The sequence below is a fragment of the Haliotis asinina genome, chromosome 6 (assembly GCF_037392515.1).
Source record: "Haliotis asinina isolate JCU_RB_2024 chromosome 6, JCU_Hal_asi_v2, whole genome shotgun sequence".
In the NCBI taxonomy this organism is placed as follows: Eukaryota; Metazoa; Mollusca; class Gastropoda; order Lepetellida; family Haliotidae; genus Haliotis; species Haliotis asinina.
The window spans coordinates 8258762-8277572 of NC_090285.1; the positions used below are offsets into that span (position 1 = coordinate 8258762).

The following is an 18811-nucleotide window of genomic DNA, read 5'->3' on the forward strand; positions in this document are numbered from 1 at the left end:
TCACAGAAACATCAGTCTGGGTCTGGCCTTGAACAACTGAAGCATCTGGGCCAACAGATTGCAGACGCCCAAATTCGTCGAGAACCCATCCAGGTGTGCACTGAACAGGACATTCTAACACGAGATGAGTCAGATGGTACCCCACCTCTTGTCATCGACCTTCCAGATGAACTACCTCATAGAGAATCTCCGCATCCAGACTCGAAGGCCCGCTTTCGACTTACCACATCACCAGTATTTGAAAGATCTGAGGACGTAGAAAATGGCCACGGAAGCAGTGGATCAAGTCTTTCCTCTCCACGGGGTGATACTGATGAATCTCAGCCTCTTGCCTTACTTGGAACAAGCGATAGCAGTAGCAGTCTGGATCTATCAACCTCAGGAAATGTTCACGATTCTTCAGAAACAACGCTTGACGCGGTGGCTGGACAAGCTCAACCGGGACTGTCCAAGCCTACAGCATTTAAAGAAGCTGTCAATGGACAACCTTTGATGGGTATCAGACAGACGACACAATATCCACAAACTGCACAATATACGAAGACATCAGAGTGTGCACAAATAACACCATATTGGCAGACGACAGAGAGTGCAGGAGATACGTTTCAGTTGCAGAGGCCAGGTAGTCCACAGGCTGTACAGATTCAGACGCCAGAGCAAGCGCCGTTTATGGAACAAGAGCACATCATCCAGAGGACCATGTCCCGACCCTCTACTAATTACTGGTCCATCGCGGCGACCCAGCCATCACAATCTGTTCTTGGTTCCATCTGTACTGGAACCACAGCTGAGGACGTCCCCCCAGGGAAATTCAAGTGCATCCGATGCAGTAACTCCTTCCCCAGTGTCCAGGCGTTACTACGTCATCGTATCAAGTGTTTGGCCAAAACATGCGTCACCGAACGCCTCACTTGCACCCAGTGTAACAAAACGTTCACCAACACCAAGGCCAGCTCTGATCACTGGAAGGAGTACCACAGTTCAGAGAGGCAACACGTGTGCCGCAAGTGTGGGAGGAGGTTCACCTTAGCTAGAGCTCTGGAGAAACACTATTGGACTCACAAGTAGATAGAAACTCGCCTCAAACCGGGATTAAGTGTCATATCAGTGTCTGCCCTTCTCATCCAGAGGCGGAACATATCCCTTTTCATCTATTAGGTTGTTAACATGTAGAATATATAAATGTAGTTACGTAGTGGAACTGAGTAAAATTAGTACGGTCTAAAGTTTACCGTGTCTTTTATTGGTCAAAGCCTTGAGGGCCTTGACTAAGGTGCTATGGAAAGTATGCACAGAGTCTGTTTGAGAGTTTGATGGGTTCTTTTTCCTTTTCTGGTCCTCAGTAAGGACGAACAGGATACTTGATATTTTACTGCAAACATGAAACAGGGCTTTCATCGTACCAGAGCTAGTCGTTTCGAATGTATAACCGATACACAATAAACGTTAAAGAGGCCATCCTAACCAAGACCTGTCCTCCCTAAACGGCCTGAGTCCAAAGTAAATCAAGACTTCTTCCATTTCATTACTTTACAGAAATGACTGCATGGAAGACAACAGGTGTGGGGCAGCGTCTAATACACTTGACTTGTGTACAGTTAGGTTTCTGTTTTCTCTCTGGTCACCAACTGCCTTATATCTGTTTTACGGGTACCAACTTTATCGCACACTGCGTCCATAGCTAATAACCCCTGATACGATTCTGTTCGCTGATAGGATTCTGTATTGAAGGAAGTTCTGACTTGGGTGTAAATGCTAAAAGAAAACATGGAGTGAATTCTAACAATTATCGCCACTGAAATAAATCAAGTAGTTGGGTCGGAGTCAGTACAGTGTAGAGGATAAACTACGACACGGTGTCTCAGTTGGCAAGTGCTATAAACCGACTTAGTCTCACTCCATTCACCCATAGGCAAAAACGTATTGAAATATCAAAATTTTCAGCGGCCTCAGAACTCAGGTCACACTTTACCACTTTACTTTATGTGGTTGACGAGTTCTCCCGCTGGTGAACAAATTCGTACATCGGGCAACTTGAAAACTTGAATACGTGCTACACATGGCGAGCGAACTTCAAATGGTATAATGTGGTTATCATAGAAAGCTTTGACATGGAGACCTGGTGCACCCGTTTGGGACTTCGATGATTTGAACCAGTTTTACGGATCCCCTTGTGTTTTTGTCCAGCTACACTAAACAATGACGCATACCATGGAAAAATTGAAAATTTCTACCCTTTAGGTACATCGTCGTTACAGTAGTTGTTGGCGCCTCGGGCTCGCTTAGGAATCGGACGATTTAGAACGAGTTGAATGAAAAGTAACTTTTCACGAATATTTCTGAAATGACAGAATACACAATAATAGTTCAATGCTTCGCGAAGCGCTCGATGTTAAAATAATCATAAATCATGAAGTAATAGCTGATAGCTAAAAGGTTCGTGTCATAGAAACAGTTGAAATATTTTGGGAAGCTCTAGGCAACAAACAAGAAATTGTTATCCATAACGTTGTATGTATCATTTTGGACTTACAAACTTCTAGAATGCCGACAAAACAATTAATGTCAAGTTCAGTGTTGTATTTCCGATTTCAGGTGAAAAAAGAAGGCGAGAATACATGAAATGAAAAGATAAAATCACTTACCCCAAATGAATTATTTTGGACTATTTTCATTACATGCCCATATTACTGTCAAAAACATTCAATGTGCATAACTAGTTACACACTTCACTTTCAGACAAGAATCAATATTTGATGCTGTGGATAAACCATTTTCAGTCACTATTTAACTCATACTAATTACATTTATCACCATTTAGACTGTTGTTGATTTTTATTAATTCTAATTATTGTTTGGCTTGAAAATAGTTTTCAAATGTCAATCTTATCCAATTGTGCGGATGAAACTGTGGCAGACTGGGTAAAATGCGTGTGGTATGCGAAGACTTTAATTATGTTAGAGTTACCTCCCATTTCGATCCACGATGGCTGCCAGGAATCCCGGAGTTGAATTCGGTTAGTACTAATGTTGTGTGTGTCGTTGACTAAATAGGGATTCGTCGTACATTGTGTATGAAAGTTTAGCTAATCGTTATCTGGTATTGCCAATGCAATGAAATGTTAGCAAATTCGAGAGATATGAAGAAAGACGAAAGATTGAACGACCCTGACCCAAGTGGACTAGACCTCTACAGCTGGGGTTAGGTGCGAGTTGAACCTGTCTACAGAAACATGTACTGAAACACACATGGCTATATCTAATCATGCGAACTTTATGTTTCTTTGGAACCACGCAACAGAGGAATGCGGTATGAGTTTCTCTTCACGACTCTTGTCAAACCCCATACTCGACTCATAGACAAATGTGGATATGGACATCTTGAGGCGTACCGTTGTCAATTTGTTTACTGAGAAAAAGTGAGATTATTCTTACTGTCGTTTTTGTAAGTTCGTGAAGATATAAAAGAACAAACACATGAATGTGATTGGCATATACGCTACTCAGGTGACATTCTCTTCTTCGCTGACAGATGCATTTGTTCAAGTAAACGCCGCAAATGTAGGCTTATATACTGGCGTCTCCTATTCTCTCGGTACTTACGAATATCAGCAGAAAAAATAATATAAACAGTCCTTTTCGTATGTGTGCTTGTTGTTTTTAAATGAAGAGATCCCCCCTCTAACATTTGCACCTATCAACTGCTTGATCCATCAAGTGAATTATCTCACTTGAGCTCGATGAAAAACATGGTCGTCCGCCGCTGACTTTTCGAGGCGTCTCCTATTCTCGCTGTACAACGAGAAAGTAACGTTATTGGGTGAAAGGAAGGGGGATCTTATCGGGAAGGGCAGGGAAAAGTTACGATTTTTCCAAGTTGGTTAAAACTCACGAATATTCGTTACACTGCAAAATTTTTATAATTCACAGACTTGGGTCACTTCCTAGTTACTGGTCAGTGATGCAAACAACCGCTAAGTATCACACATCAGTGACCTCGGCAGGAAATGTGTCTACCGTGAGAATAGGAAACTCGTGAGAATAGGAAACGGCCCTATACTAAGCGGCAATACCTTTTGCTTGTTTGTCAATAACTTGAATAAGGGCACATTGTTTTAAAATAAAGAGCAGGGAGGAAGAATTCCAAACTTTAGTGATACTTTACATGTTGTTTTGTTTCACATGGTTAAGAATTCCACCCGTACTCCCCACCCCAATCAAAAGGCAAAATTATAAACTGACATGCATACCTCACCATAAATATACATTCAGTAAACTAGAACAGGTATAAGAAACTATCAGTAAATTTATTTCAGTGCTGGAATGTTACACCGGGGAAGGTGGAAATATTCTATGGATGAAGCGAGTACAGGTGGAACTCTTTCCTTAACATGTTTAATGATACATTTCTACAACTGTGGTGAGATACATCTGTATTAATGGATATTAATTTTTCATTACAACTGAAATGTATTTACTTACTGGAAAGAAAAATTATGCTTTCCAAACAGTATCTAACATTAAGAAATGGTTTAACCTTCATTAGCAGTATATGGCAAAACATATCCCGGTGTTAGGGTTTTATAGTCAATAAGGCAGAAATATAAGTTTTGTCTTTAATATCATTTATAGTTTATATATTACTCAGCTTGAGTGATAAAAGATATATTTGTCTATCAAGTGTTTCTTACAAAAAGCACTGATGACATGGCATTGGCAAAACTTGCCATTGCCATTTCTAGGTATTTTGTATGTTTGTTTGATGAAGATCCATACTTTTCCATCTGCACTGGTGTTTTGATCACATGGCTTCCTATTTTATATATTGCCTGTCACTAGCAAATGTATATTTGATTCTTATATAACTTAATTAACTTCCTGATTCAATTGTCAAAAAAACTTCTCACGACAACATCTGATCATCAGCCATACCAACGTACTGTTTCAGCGCTCTGATCACACACATACTTCCCCCGTCATTAAAACCAGGATATTGCAAAAGATGTTAAACTATTGCAGAGTACTATAATCTGTCTCAACAACAGCCCAACTGATGAATGGTGTCCGAGTCCAAAGTATGATGTATTGTCAGTGTATGACTCAAAGGCTGAATCTGATTCCTTTGACATATTCTCAAAAGGCCACTTTCAAAAGATACTTTCCTGCTCAATATTAGCAGTGTTATGATAATTTCAGATGATCAATGTCAGCAAATTGCTGGGATATAGGTAAATGATATGGAAACATGGGGGAAACCTCCCTCCCTGTATTGTGTTGGATGTGCATACCTCTCTGTTCCAGATGAGAGCTGGTTTCAGAATGTCAACATCAATCTGGCAGCTGTGAAGCGTCGGGCAGATACACTTGGTACAAGAAGGACAGTGAAAAAACAATGGCAGGTAGGTGACATGTAACAGACACTATTCAGTTTTATCTGAACATAGTTAATTATGTTGATCACTGCTTTGTGTGTGATGAACTCGGTTGTGGGATGTGGGATTTTGGGTCTGCATTCCTGTGATATAAGACGCAGTGAATTAGCTTAGGGGGTTATGTTCCTGATATGATGTGATTGCAGTAGGTTTTGTATGATTGCGTACAGAAATAAAATTATATGTATTCCAAATCCAGAAATTTTCAGTACAATCCTGAATCATGTTAAAAGTTTTTGTTTGTCTATATCGTATGTGTTACGGTTTTAAGGTATTTTCTAAAATTATGTTGATCAGAATCTGTATGTGTTTTTTTTTGTGTGGTTTAATTATTTTTTTTGCATGCAAAAAGCATTTTCTATGTTAACACGAACACTGGTCTTTGAACGAAGTGCTACACAGTAAGGGGAGAATTTACAGATGTTGACTTATTTATTTTTGATGTTGAAGGTGATGAAGCAATGAGAATATCCACTGAAATGGCATGTCCCTCAAAATAAAATGTTGACATCCATAAATTATTAGCTGGTCGTAGATTCGAACCTGTATTTGTTAGCGCCATAGCCATTGGTTTAGCCCACTTTGTGATGTAAATGTCTTCAAGTACAAGATACTACCAGCTAGTCGTATATTCGGACCTGTATTTGTTTGCACCATAGCCATTCAGATTGGATTATCCCACTTTGTAATGTAAATGTCTTCAAGTACCAGATACTACCAGCTAGTCGTATATTCGGACCTGTATTTGTTTGCACCATAGCCATTCAGATTGGATTATCCCACTTTGTAATGTAAATGTCTTCAAGTACCAGATACTACCAGCTAGTCGTATATTCGGACCTGTATTTGTTTGCACCATAGCCATTCAGACTGGATTATCCCACTTTGTAATGTAAATGTCCAGAAGTACATTATTTAACCATAATGTTTTCTTTTTCTCTAAGGCTGCCTGGCTGTTGCGGGCTGTCACCTGCATTGATCTGACAACACTGTCCGGGGATGACACAGCCGCCAACGTGTCAAGGCTGTGTTTCAAGGCCCGGCAACCAATCCGAGAAGACCTTCTGAAAGCAATGGACATGCAGGATAAAGGCATCACAGTAGGCGCTGTCTGTGTGTACCCAAACAGAGTGGCAGACTGTGCTTCTGTCTTGAAGAAGTCCAATGCCAAACAGATCCCCATTGCATCAGGTTAGAAGCTTGCCACATCATGTTTACAAAAAGTAAAAAAGTAATGTAGATATCAAAATAGTGGTATTGAAAAGGCCCAGATGAAATATTTTGATGTGCCTTGGCAGCCCGATTTATAATTACAAATTAAGTTTGGTTTATTTTGCGGAAAGTGTCATACAGTTAGTCTACCTGAAAGATTTAAAACTCCATTTTTGAAAACTGTTTACCTGTGGCACTCTAAATCTAAGTCTAGCCATTGTGGCCATTTTGAATGCCAGTGTGCATTAAAGGAAAGCTCATATTGGGTGGTAACATTGTTTCTGGGATATTTTCTGGGTACAGCTGCACTACTCCTGCAACCATGTGTTCAGGTAATCAAACTCGTATCTTGCCAGGTTGCATGTTTACTGAAGTATTAAGCAATAAACTGAAAGGACATAATTATCTGTCTGTATCCTGGTGGCACTCTGGTGCATTTCTGTACGTGTTATTTGGGTTTCCTGATCCACTCCATCCTTGATAATCTGCAGGTTGTATGTTACGATAAATCTCCACTATATCCTGGATGCAGCCAGGACTCGTCCCTATGACTCATTCCCTTGCTAGCTCCACATTCTCACAGTAGCCAATCAGCTAAGCCACCATTAGAACTGAGCTTGCCAGTGCCAACAAAGTTAGCAGTCGCAGCCATGATGATTTGGGGGGAAATCATACAGACAAACTGACTGGTATGAAGTTTGTAATAATACATGCAAGAACTTCTACCTCTCTCAGAGTACCTCTGCATCAGTTGTGTTGCATCAGTTTGATTGGTTAGATAATTTATGAAGTGAGAGTCGGTTGTGATTGGTAAGCTAAACTTTCCAGTGTAGACACATGACTGGATAAAAGGCCAGCCAAGGGAGGTAATGAATCATCATGAGTCATAGATGCATCCAGGGTATAGTGGAGATTTATCAGAACATATAACATGGCAATTATTGAGGATTGCCCTAGTCATTTGACACAGCTTTCAAGCTATTAGTGTTAAATAGGCAAACATATTTAATGGCTTGGGGCTTAAAGAGAAGTAGTCATTTGATCCCAGTCTAAAAAGTCTATCAGTCTAAAAATGATATAATCCTACATTCTTCAGGGCAGTCATAGACTATCTGCATAGTGACATATTGTACAAGTATTTTGAACCCATGCCTTGGTTGTGATGAGCGAACACTTTAACTGCTGGGCTGTCCAACCATCTGAAAATCAGTTTGTCTTGCATACTTCCCAGAGAGTTGAGAGTGAATACATTCCAATTGACCTATGTTATTGATGTGTTTGATTCAGGTGTTTATCACTGCCTGGCTGACTTCATTGCTTGAACGCTTCCAAAATGATCCTTCTCTTTGTTTTCCTCCTCATCTAGTGGCTACAGGGTTCCCCACGGGACAGGTGCCCCTGAAGACCAGACTGGAGGAGATCCGTGTGGCGGTGGCAGATGGAGCATCAGAGATAGACATCGTCATCAACAGACAGTATGCACTTACAGGCAACTGGAAAGGTGTGTAACACATTATGCAACACCATTAAAGTGTTAGATGAATTTATTTACAAGCAGCTGTCCTGTTGCTGAAATATGTCTGAGTGTGACATTAAACAAAAGGCATGGAACATTTTGACTTATTTTCAAGTGTCTACAGGGTATAGTTTTACGATGCTTTAAGCAATATTCTAGCAATATATCACAGTCGGAGACAGAAATAGACTTTACACATGGTACTCATGTAGGCAATCAAACCTGGATCTTCGATGTGACGAGTGACTGCTTTAATCTCTAGGCTAACCTTCCACTACCATGTCATAAAGAACTGAGATCTTACTGTTAATCTTGGTATGTCATCTTTGCTGGAAATGGCGAGTGACCTGTATGTGTGAAATTATTAACATTCAAGAAGACTAGTTACATATCCATGGATCCTACATCTTTTATAGTTATTAAGATGGTCTCTCTGTAGCAGCTAAGTTTACAGGCGAGTGATGAAGTTGGTTTCTATTTCAGGCCTGTACGAGGAGGTGAAGCTGATGAGGGAGGCCTGTGGGGAAGCTCACATGAAGACTATCCTGGCCACCGGCGAACTGGGATCAATGGTTAATGTCTACAAGGCCAGCATGGTGTGCATGATGGCTGGTGAGTGGAGGTGTAAAGGGGGTATGGGTGAGTGGAGGTGTAAAGGGGGTATGGGTGCGTGGAGGTGTAAAGGGGGTATGGGTGCGTGGAGGTGTAAAGGGGGTATGGGTGCGTGGAGGTGTAAAGAGGGTATGGGTGAGTGGAGGTGTAAAGGGGGTATGGGTGCGTGGGGGTGTAAAGGGGGTATGGGTGCGTGGAGGTGTAAAGGGGGTATGGGTGCGTGGGGGTGTAAAGGGGGTATGGGTGTGTGGAGGTGTAAAGGGGGTATGGGTGCATGGTGTAAAGGGGGTATGGGTGCGTGGGGGTGTAAAGGGGGTATGGGTGCGTGGAGGTGTAAAGGGGGTATGGGTGCGTGGAGGTGTAAAGGGGGTATGGGTGCGTGGGAGTGTAAAGGGGGTATGGGTGAGTGGAGGTGTAAAGGGGGTATGGGTGAGTGGAGGTGTAAAGGGGGTATGGGTGCATGGAGGTGTAAAGGGGGTATGGGTGAGTGGAGGTGTAAAGGGGGTATGGGTGAGTGGAGGTGTAAAGGGGGTATGGGTGCATGGGGGTGTAAAGGGGGTATGGGTGCGTGGGGGTGTAAAGGGGGTATGGGTGAGTGGAGCTGTAAAGGGGGTGGGGGTGTAAAGGGGGTATGGGTGCGTGGAGGTGTAAAGGGGGTATGGGTGAGTGGAGGTGTAAAGGGGGTATGGGTGCGTGGGGGTGTAAACGGGGTATGGGTGCGTGGAGGTGTAAAGGGGGTATGGGTGAGTGGAGGTGTAAAGGGGGTATGGGTGCGTGGGGGTGTAAAGGGGGTATGGGTGCGTGGAGGTGTAAAGGGGGTATGGGTGCGTGGAGGTGTAAAGGGGGTATGGGTGAGTGGAGGTGTAAAGGGGGTATGGGTGCATGGGGGTGTAAAGGGGGTATGGGTGAGTGGAGGTGTAAAGGGGGTATGGGTGAGTGGAGGTGTAAAGGGGGTATGGGTGCGTGGGGGTGTAAAGGGGGTATGGGTGAGTGGAGGTGTAAAGGGGGTATGGGTGCATGGGGGTGTAAAGGGGGTATGGGTGCGTGGGGGTGTAAAGGGGGTATGGGTGAGTGGAGCTGTAAAGGGGGTGGGGGTGTAAAGGGGGTATGGGTGCGTGGAGGTGTAAAGGGGGTATGGGTGAGTGGAGGTGTAAAGGGGGTATGGGTGAGTGGAGGTGTAAAGGGGGTATGGGTGCGTGGGGGTGTAAAGGGGGTATGGGTGCGTGGGGGTGTAAAGGGGGTATGGGTGCGTGGGGATGCAGAGAGGGTATTGGGGGAAGTGAGAGAGAGAGTGTGTCTGTGTGTGTCTGTAGGAGGCACAAACTGTTGAGGAAGCTGTAAAGGGGAGTCCCACAACTCTGACAAGCTTAGATTAATAATGAATGTCTATAATATGCTGGGTGCACATCAGGTGAATGGTTGGTGTATAGTAGTGGTGTAGTAGGGAGATAAGAAAGATGGGGGTAATGGAGTATTTAGATATTGAAGTTTTAAGACACAGATGCTGAATTTGGCAATTATTATTCAGTTATTTTATATATGCACAAGTGATCACTCATGCTCTTATGTACATCTATTTTATGATTTGATCTGTGAAGGTCCCGGGGTAGAATAGGACTTCATCAATCCATGCTTGCCATAAAAGGCGACTATGCTTGTCGTAAGAGGCGACTAACTGGATCGGATGGTCAGGCTTGCCGGCTTGGTTGACACGTGTCATTGGTTCCCAATTGCACAGATCGATGCTTATGCTGTTGATCACTGGATTGTCTGGTCCAGGCTCGATTATTTACAGACTACTGCCATATGGCTGGAATATTACTGAGTGCAGCGTAAAACTAAACTAACTCACTCACTCACTCACTCACTCGCTATTTTTAGATTTACGAAATCACCTGAATAGATGTGAGAATGCATAAAATGTTAAGTATGGTGAAAAGTAAAGTTGACAGGCATCTATGCACCCTGTTTCTTGTTATAATGGGTACTGTGTTAGTGTTGAACTAGTGAGACCTTGGTGTCTACAGGTGCTGACTTCATCAAGACATCCACTGGTAAGGAGGGAGTGAATGCAACATTCCCAGTGGCACTGGTGATGGTGAGGGCCATCCGGGAATACCACCAGAGGACCAGCTTCAAGGTACAACACTGTAACACATGGTACCCTGGCAACACTGTACCATCAACACTGTAACACATGGTACCCTGGCAACACTGTACCATCAACACTGTAACACATGGTACCCTGGCAATCACTGTACCATCAACACTGTAACACATGGTACCCTGACAACACCTTACCATCAACACTGTAACACATGGTACTCTGGCAACACCTTACCATCAACACTGTAACACATGGTACACTGGCAACACCTTACCATCAACACTGTAACACATGGTACCCTGGCAACACCTTACCATCAACACTGTAACACATGGTACACTGGCAACACAGTACCATCAACTCTGTATAGCATGATATGTTTTCAACATGGTACCCTGTTGGAATAATATATAATACTGTAACCCTCTACCAAGGTACAATGTGGTACCTTGTCAACACTGGACTACATAGTACTGTTAACAGTGTAAACTTGGTACCTGTCAACATAGATCCTTGAAGATGAGGGTCAGAATTGATGGTCTTCAGTAATCCATGCTCGTCGTAAGAGGCAACTGATGGGGGTCAGGTTGCCAGACTCACTGATCTTGTTTGCCTCATGATGTCACATGCCAGTTAAGTAGACTGATGCATATGAATATCTTCCCTGGACTCAGATATTTACAGACCGCTGTCATATTACTGGAATATTAGGTAAAACAGAACTCAGTCAATCACTCACCTGTCATCATTGTAGAACATGGTACTACATTGCCAGAATGAAAATATAGACTTGTACCCAGATATACATAGTGTGATGTATGTTCTCAAGGGACACAACTCTGGCATGTTTACAGTAGGTCCATTGTGTTCTCTTGCTAAAGGAGTATGTCTAAGATCATATCAAATCCAAATTTTATAAAGGGGCCCAACTCTGTGTAGAGTAACATCAGAAGGAAGCTTGTGTATCCAAGGCAACCACCATTCCTTCATGCCATTTTTAGTCAAGGTTCAACAAGTACAAAAGGACTGTTTGTTTGTAAGTCACTGTCATGTGCCTAAGTGGGATACCTGTGTTTTATTACAGGGTTGTACTTGTTGTACTTAGCAAACCTACTGCAGTGGAGATCATAAATACCCTCCCTTAAAATACACCCCTGACAATCATTGTACAAAGTTTATATGGTTCAAAGGCATAAAGGACTCCATCTCAGTGGACAAGCACTATAAGATCAGCATTAATCCTGACAACTACATGCAGTTTCACAAACATACCACGTGCACAAGACTCACGACGGTTGTGGGGTAGAATAGGCCTTCAGCAACTCATGCTTGCCATAAAAGGCGACTATGCTTGTTGTAAGAGGCGACTAACAGGATCTGGTGGTCAGACTTGCTGACTTGGTTGACATGTCATCAGTTCCCACTTGCGCAGATCGATGCTCATGTTGTTGATCACTGGATTGTCTGGTCCAGACTGGATTATTTACAGACCGCCTCCACATAGCTGGCATATTGCTGAGTGCAGTGTACAACTCACCCACATGCACCAGTGTCACTGTTTACATGATGTTAACCCCCATTTAACTCCCCATTACATCAGCTCTGTTAAGTCTAGATGTTCTGTGGTTGCAGGTTGGTTTCAAACCTGCTGGTGGGATCCGGACAGCCAAAGACTCTTGTACCTGGCTCTCCATGATGAAAGAGGAACTAGGAGATGATTGGACAAAGCCAAATCTGTTCCGTATTGGCGCTAGCAGCCTGTTGGGAGACATTGAACGGCAAATATTCCACTACGTGACCGGACACTATGCTGCAGCTCATGAGCTACCCATGGCGTAGGCTAGATGTGGAGACATCACAGATACACTTATAACCATGGTGCTGGAGATAGTCATTGGGAAAGCACCAATGGTCAGATGTATGGAACAGTAATTTCACTGAATCATGTAAATAAACTGGTTTTGCTCAGTTGTTGAAGGACTAGGATTGAAGGATCAACTTTAGGAGTTTGTTTTTGCAAACTGTCTAAGAGGACTTTTGAGACCTATCTGTCCTCTGCGTTTGTAGCTTGTCTGGCTTGAATGAAACATACCTGTAGACACTTTTTGCACATTCTATGAGGTTTATTCAGCTCAGCAAAACTGGAGCATTGAGATCTGATTGAGAATTACAGCCCTCAAATTGTCTTTTTTCAATTAGGACTCAAACGTTCACATTTTTACATCTCAGGAATATTTCCAGTCCTTGACTAGCAGATAAGCATGAATTTGATTGCTAGATGAATCATTGGTCTGCAAGTGTGTTGGCTGGTGACAAATAGGTACAGTGTTGTATTCAAATCCTGATTATTCTGTAACAATAATGAAGGTGTAAAATCCAATGAACTGAAGGTGTTTTGTTCTCTAAGCTGTTATGCAGTGTCTTCTTTTTATGATTGATCAACCCATCAGTAGCTATGTGCATTGTGAAACAGTGACATGATGGGAGTGTTTATTGTGAGGTCATGTGTTGATATAGCCCGATACAAGTATGTTTGAGACATGCATGTTAAAGTATGGGAAAATTAACTGCACTTCATATGCTAAATATGGTCATTCCTTGCCTCTGAGATAAGCCTGAGTACCTTGGTTTCATTAAGTGGTTGACATGTTCAATCCATATCACTTCAGGCTGTCACCCACATGCAGGGACAAATTAGAACAGAATCCCATTCAAAGTGATATTAAATCCTACTTACTTTGAGCTTCAAATCACCCACTTGCGACTCAGTGCTATTGGACATGATGTGGACAAAGATTATTCAGATAATAGTTGATATTAACCGAATCAGGAGAATATTGTAATTGTCATTCTTTCCATCAAATTCTTGTGATAGCAAAGAGAGTTGATTGTTACTTATTTTGTGAATGTTTTTATTGGAAATATTCGTATTCCATGATATATATTTGAATTGTATAGCATCTAGGTATTATAAAGTTATATGGAGATGTGTCACACCAGATGAAATGTAATACAAATGCTGAGCTAATCACCATGGTTTCTGATGCCTGAGGTACTTCAGGACAAGCAATATGCATGATATAAATGTTATATACACCTGATGCTTCGTTTGATTTGTATGAATGTACAAAGTAATACAAACACAATGCTACATCTCTTTACTTTGTACATCATGATAAAACATTTAATATATGCATGTTATCTCACTGAACATATTTGTGGTTATTGTTTATTTTGTAAAATCTTTTACATGCATACTTATGTATGTAGGACTCTATCCAAGATCATCGATGAAGAACATGCTTACGTGATAGCTGGATTCACTTCATCACTTTTGATAAGGATGGTTTTAGTTTTGCATGTTATTCAAATGTGATTCTCTGGTACTTAAACACAATGCAATATGATTTTTCCAATGAAAAGTTGAATATAAACATGTATAAAGTTCCGAAATTAAAGGTATCTTGTCTTGAAAATATTAAATATTGACAACAGAAAGGAAAAAAATGCTGTATAGCAGCAGTGTTTAAGTTCTTTTAATGTTTACCTTGATGATATAAAGAAGTTCATCTCCAGCCTCAAAGCAGATTTCAAGGAGCTTCGAACACTGCCTGCATTGATCAGTTGAGAGAATGTATGCCAGTATATGTCAGGAAAATGTATGCATTTTTGTAAATGGGCAGTAAGTGAAATACATGTGAATCTAGAGAATGCTGTAGATTGCATTCAGGATGGCAGTTGTTCAGACAAAATAGGTAGCTTGCATTCAGGGTGGCAGACAAAGTAGCCAGCTTGTATTCAGGGTGGCAGACAAAGTAGCCAGCTTGTATTCAGGGTGGCAGACAAAGTAGCCAGCTTGTATTCAGGGTGGCAGACAAAGTAGCCAGCTTGTATTCAGGGTGGCAGACAAAGTAGCCAGCTTGTATTCAGGGTGGCAGACAAAGTAGCCAGCTTGTATTCAGGGTGGCAGACAAAGTAGCCAGCTTGTATTCAGGGTGGCAGACAAAGTAGGTAGCTGTAGAAACATTCTGGAACATGATGAGAGAGAAGAGGTCATGTGCTGATGTTAGGAGGGCAAGATGACCATGTGCTAGATACATGTACAGAGTTGCCTCCTTTTGCTGCAAAATACCGCTTGTCGGCTGATGATATATGGTTAGGACATCCTGGTGAAAATGCAGCTTCGGTTTTCCCACATGGGTTAGTATGAAGCTTGTTCTTGTGTACCATAGCATATGCGTGAAATGACCCACTCACCCAGTCATTGCTGGTTACTTGTGTTCCGATGATCAAAAATAATTGAAAATCGATCTAAAAAAGGATTAAAAATGATTTTGATTGTAGAAAAATATTTTCGATGAATCAGAATTTTGTTGGTTTAGTATAACACACTTGGTTGAAGTAAAATAACCATTATATTTGATGAATATTCATGAATAAACATGCGTATAACGACATAAAACCATTAGCATAGTAAAATTTTAACCTCTTTTATTGTTTAAATAACAATTCCACTGTCTTTCTTGCATGTGATCCTTTCATTGCTTGACGTTGTTAGTTATAAAAAGACATGAATTAGAGAAGAACTGTGGCAAAACTCTTAAAATTGGTGATTACATTTTTAAGATATACATTTCAATTATAATCAATCTTTCACCACAAGTCCTCTGATAATCGATAGTTGATTTGGTTTCTGATTCCCAACACTTCTGGGTTACTTAGGCTGACTTGTAACTTTGTGTTTTCTATACTGTATGACCACTGCCTGGACATCACCAAACTGCGAGGTGGTTTCTCAGCCTCCCCTGTCCCTAGACTGCTATGTAGACAGCACCATGACAGCTTCCACTCTGTCTTCATAGAAGAATGTTCATCTTGCTTTGCTATGCACCGATATTAGCAATAATTTTACATTTTAGCTGTTTGTCATTTTGGTTGGATTGAATGTAGGCTATTTGTTTATGGTTTTGTGTTGGTTTTATTCCTTTTATCATTTGTTGTATGTGTCATGTTGGACCCCCAATTAGCACAGAACCATCCAGGAATTGTGCTTACTGTGCTGCTCAATATTTGCTAAAGATATTGGCAAGCTAACAAGAGGAGTAAATAGAGAGCAAGACCTCCAATGGCATATTTTCATAGTGAAGTTATTCTTTCAACTCTTATCTGTTTCAGTGAACAGTATCAAATCTGTAAAGATGTTTATGAGGCTGTTCAAATAAATGCGTTAATTCTCAGGCAAAGACATTTTACACATCATTTCGGGATATGCAGGTATGCCCATTACCTCATATGAATTTATTATTTTTTTTTGTATTTCCAAAACATGAGTCTCCTGTGAAGTGTGGAAGAGAAACCTTGTATGTTATATACTGGACAAAATGACTTCAGGATATTGGTATTTTTGTTACTGATATTTTATCAGTATGTCACTGAATAAACAAGTTATTCATAATTTCAGAATTTACATATGTCCTTAACTATTTTGGTGCAGTATAGATTGATTCTTTATATGCTTGGTACTAAGTAAAGAAAAATACTTGTATCTTTACAATTGCCATAAGTTCACAGATTAGTTCCTTCATTATATTGATTATATTATATAATATATTGATTTATTAAAATTGTTCCTCTTCTTGATTTCCCTACTCTGCAGAAAATGATGTAATTTACATGAGTGTGATAAGTCCATGTTCCAAAGTAATGTGCTTGTGTTATCTTTTGACCTGTGTACACTTCCATTAAGCTGTCTTTGCGCTAAGAGGATTGAAATTCTCATGCGTTAAGAGGATTTAAGTTCCCAAACATTATCACAGATTTTAGAGATTACTTGGTGGAATAGTATCCATCACAGTGCTCACCTTCATGTGGACTGGGGGCATGAGTGGCCCAGTCGAGGCTTAACGACTCAGTCGGCAGAATAGTGTCCATTTGCACACTGAACCATGTTACCGTGGGTTCTAGGCTCAGCCAGCTCTGATTATGTTGTACGTTTTTTCTACATCTTACTTGTGTTTGGGGGTTTCACCAAACAGGCAGAACTGGACTAATACCGACTTCCATCCCGTGCAGAATTGACATGCCGTTCAAAGGCACGAATACTGTACAAACGACGTTAAGCCCACTCTCTCACTCATTCACTCATTCCACGTGAATCTTTAACCAGTTTGATTCCTTCCAGAACACTGGTTGTATCAGTCGAGTTACAAAACGTGCCAGTTGTAGTGGATATTCCTTTGTCTGTCGGTTGAAACTGTCTCTATGAATCTGTGTTGGTGCCATACATTTGTGTTATTGAACTGGTGTCACGCCACTGTAGTCCAAGGTATACAGCAAGATCACCATTTTTCGCAATGACTACGGTTATCCGACATGGGAGTATGAGGAAGTATTGTGATTTCCTAGTTCATATAGATGATTTTGGAGTACAAATTTCAGGCTCATAACTGTTGTAAGCATAAGCTTTGCCGTTTATCACTCCCAAGATTAGGATTTGGAACCGATTAGTCCTTTCTTTCAGTGCCCTCCCTTAATTGCTCCCGATATTGATCATACCATGGAGTATGGATGTTACCTTATCCGAATGATACAGATGTGTATATTGTATATTATTCTGCCATTGTGTGGCAGCTATTAAATGATTACTTATATGATATGTGTTGATGTGTTTTTCATTTCTGAAGAGTGATTAATCACAACTGGGTAAGTGAAATGACCTGGTTTATTGCCCGTCGGTATATGCCTATTAGCGTACATTAGCCAAGGAGGCACAATAGAATTTCCTGTTATTACCCAGGGAGTATTAGGTTAATTGGACAAGTGCACCACAGCACTTCCACTAATCCCGAGTTAGAGATAAATCTTTGAATAGTAAAGACATTGCAAACTGAGGAATTTGCTTATACTGAGAAGTGGTTCAGAATTTATAGCCGTCAAGCTGTCAATGAGTGCTACGGGGACTGCAGCTTCCCTTGATCCATAGCAGAACTTTTAACCAAGTGTGGATTTATGTGTTCTGTTCTTCGTGGAAACTGACCACATGTTGGTGTTTGGTTCCAATCCCAAATTTTGTCTAATTATGATCCTTGTCCTGCCAACAACTTTTCTTACTTCAGGGATTCACCTTGTGGTGAAAAGTCCAGGACATGGACCTTTTGAACACATTATACTGTCATACTGCCCGACGACTAAACCGATAACACAGTAGTGATTCCGATCCCATCACTTGTGTGTGAGGCGGACACATTGTACTCAGGACCCGTGATCAGAGTAGAGTAGGTCTTCAGTAACCCATGCTTGTAAGAGGTGATCGGATAGTCATTGTATCCCAATTCGATGCTCATGCTGTTTACGAAAGGATTCTTACTGGCTACAGCGATATAGATAGATGCGGCTGGATGCGGCGTTGAACAACGAGCAATCAAGCAAGCAAAGTGCTCATCAGTCTTATGTAAGCTGACTGTTGAAATCTATTCGTATTAACGTGTTCAATAAATGCACGCAAAATCGTTGAGTTTACTACCTCTGTGACGTCGGAATGATAAGCCCTTGCCGTCGGCGCAGATCCGCGTTCACACACATACGCTTGATAGGGTGAAGGTCATTTTATCGGGCATCTAAAGTGATCAATATTGAAGTTTGTTCCATCGTTTAGAGCCATCAGCTAATATGGTATAATGATCGTGAAGGACAATGAATTTGAACAAGAACGTTCCCCTATCTCTGCATTTACAAATAAATACCTTTATAGAAAAAAAAACCAGTAGAAAACGTGGAGGTATTGATTACCAGAGCAGATGATATATAGAAATCTACTTGGCACGATTTTACCGATTTAAATCCGCGTAATCCAGTTGAACTCGCGTATAGCTGAAGGCTAGTGTGTCTCCGTCTTTGATCTATCGAGGACATCAAACTGACATTTGCATGTGT

General features: G+C 41.3%; 1 protein-coding gene across 1 annotated transcript; it reads left to right on the plus strand.

Annotated features, from left to right (window-relative positions):
* Positions 1-2972: 2972 nt before the first annotated feature.
* On the plus strand, positions 2973-17529 carry LOC137287185 (deoxyribose-phosphate aldolase-like). The gene is made up of 7 exons (XM_067819360.1): positions 2973-3017; positions 5302-5399; positions 6377-6623; positions 8011-8145; positions 8644-8772; positions 10800-10912; positions 12512-17529. The coding sequence occupies exons 1-7, from the start codon at positions 2987-2989 to the stop codon at positions 12716-12718; spliced, it is 960 nt and encodes a 319-aa protein (XP_067675461.1). The 5' UTR covers positions 2973-2986; the 3' UTR covers positions 12719-17529.
* The last annotated feature ends 1282 nt before the right edge of the window (positions 17530-18811 follow it).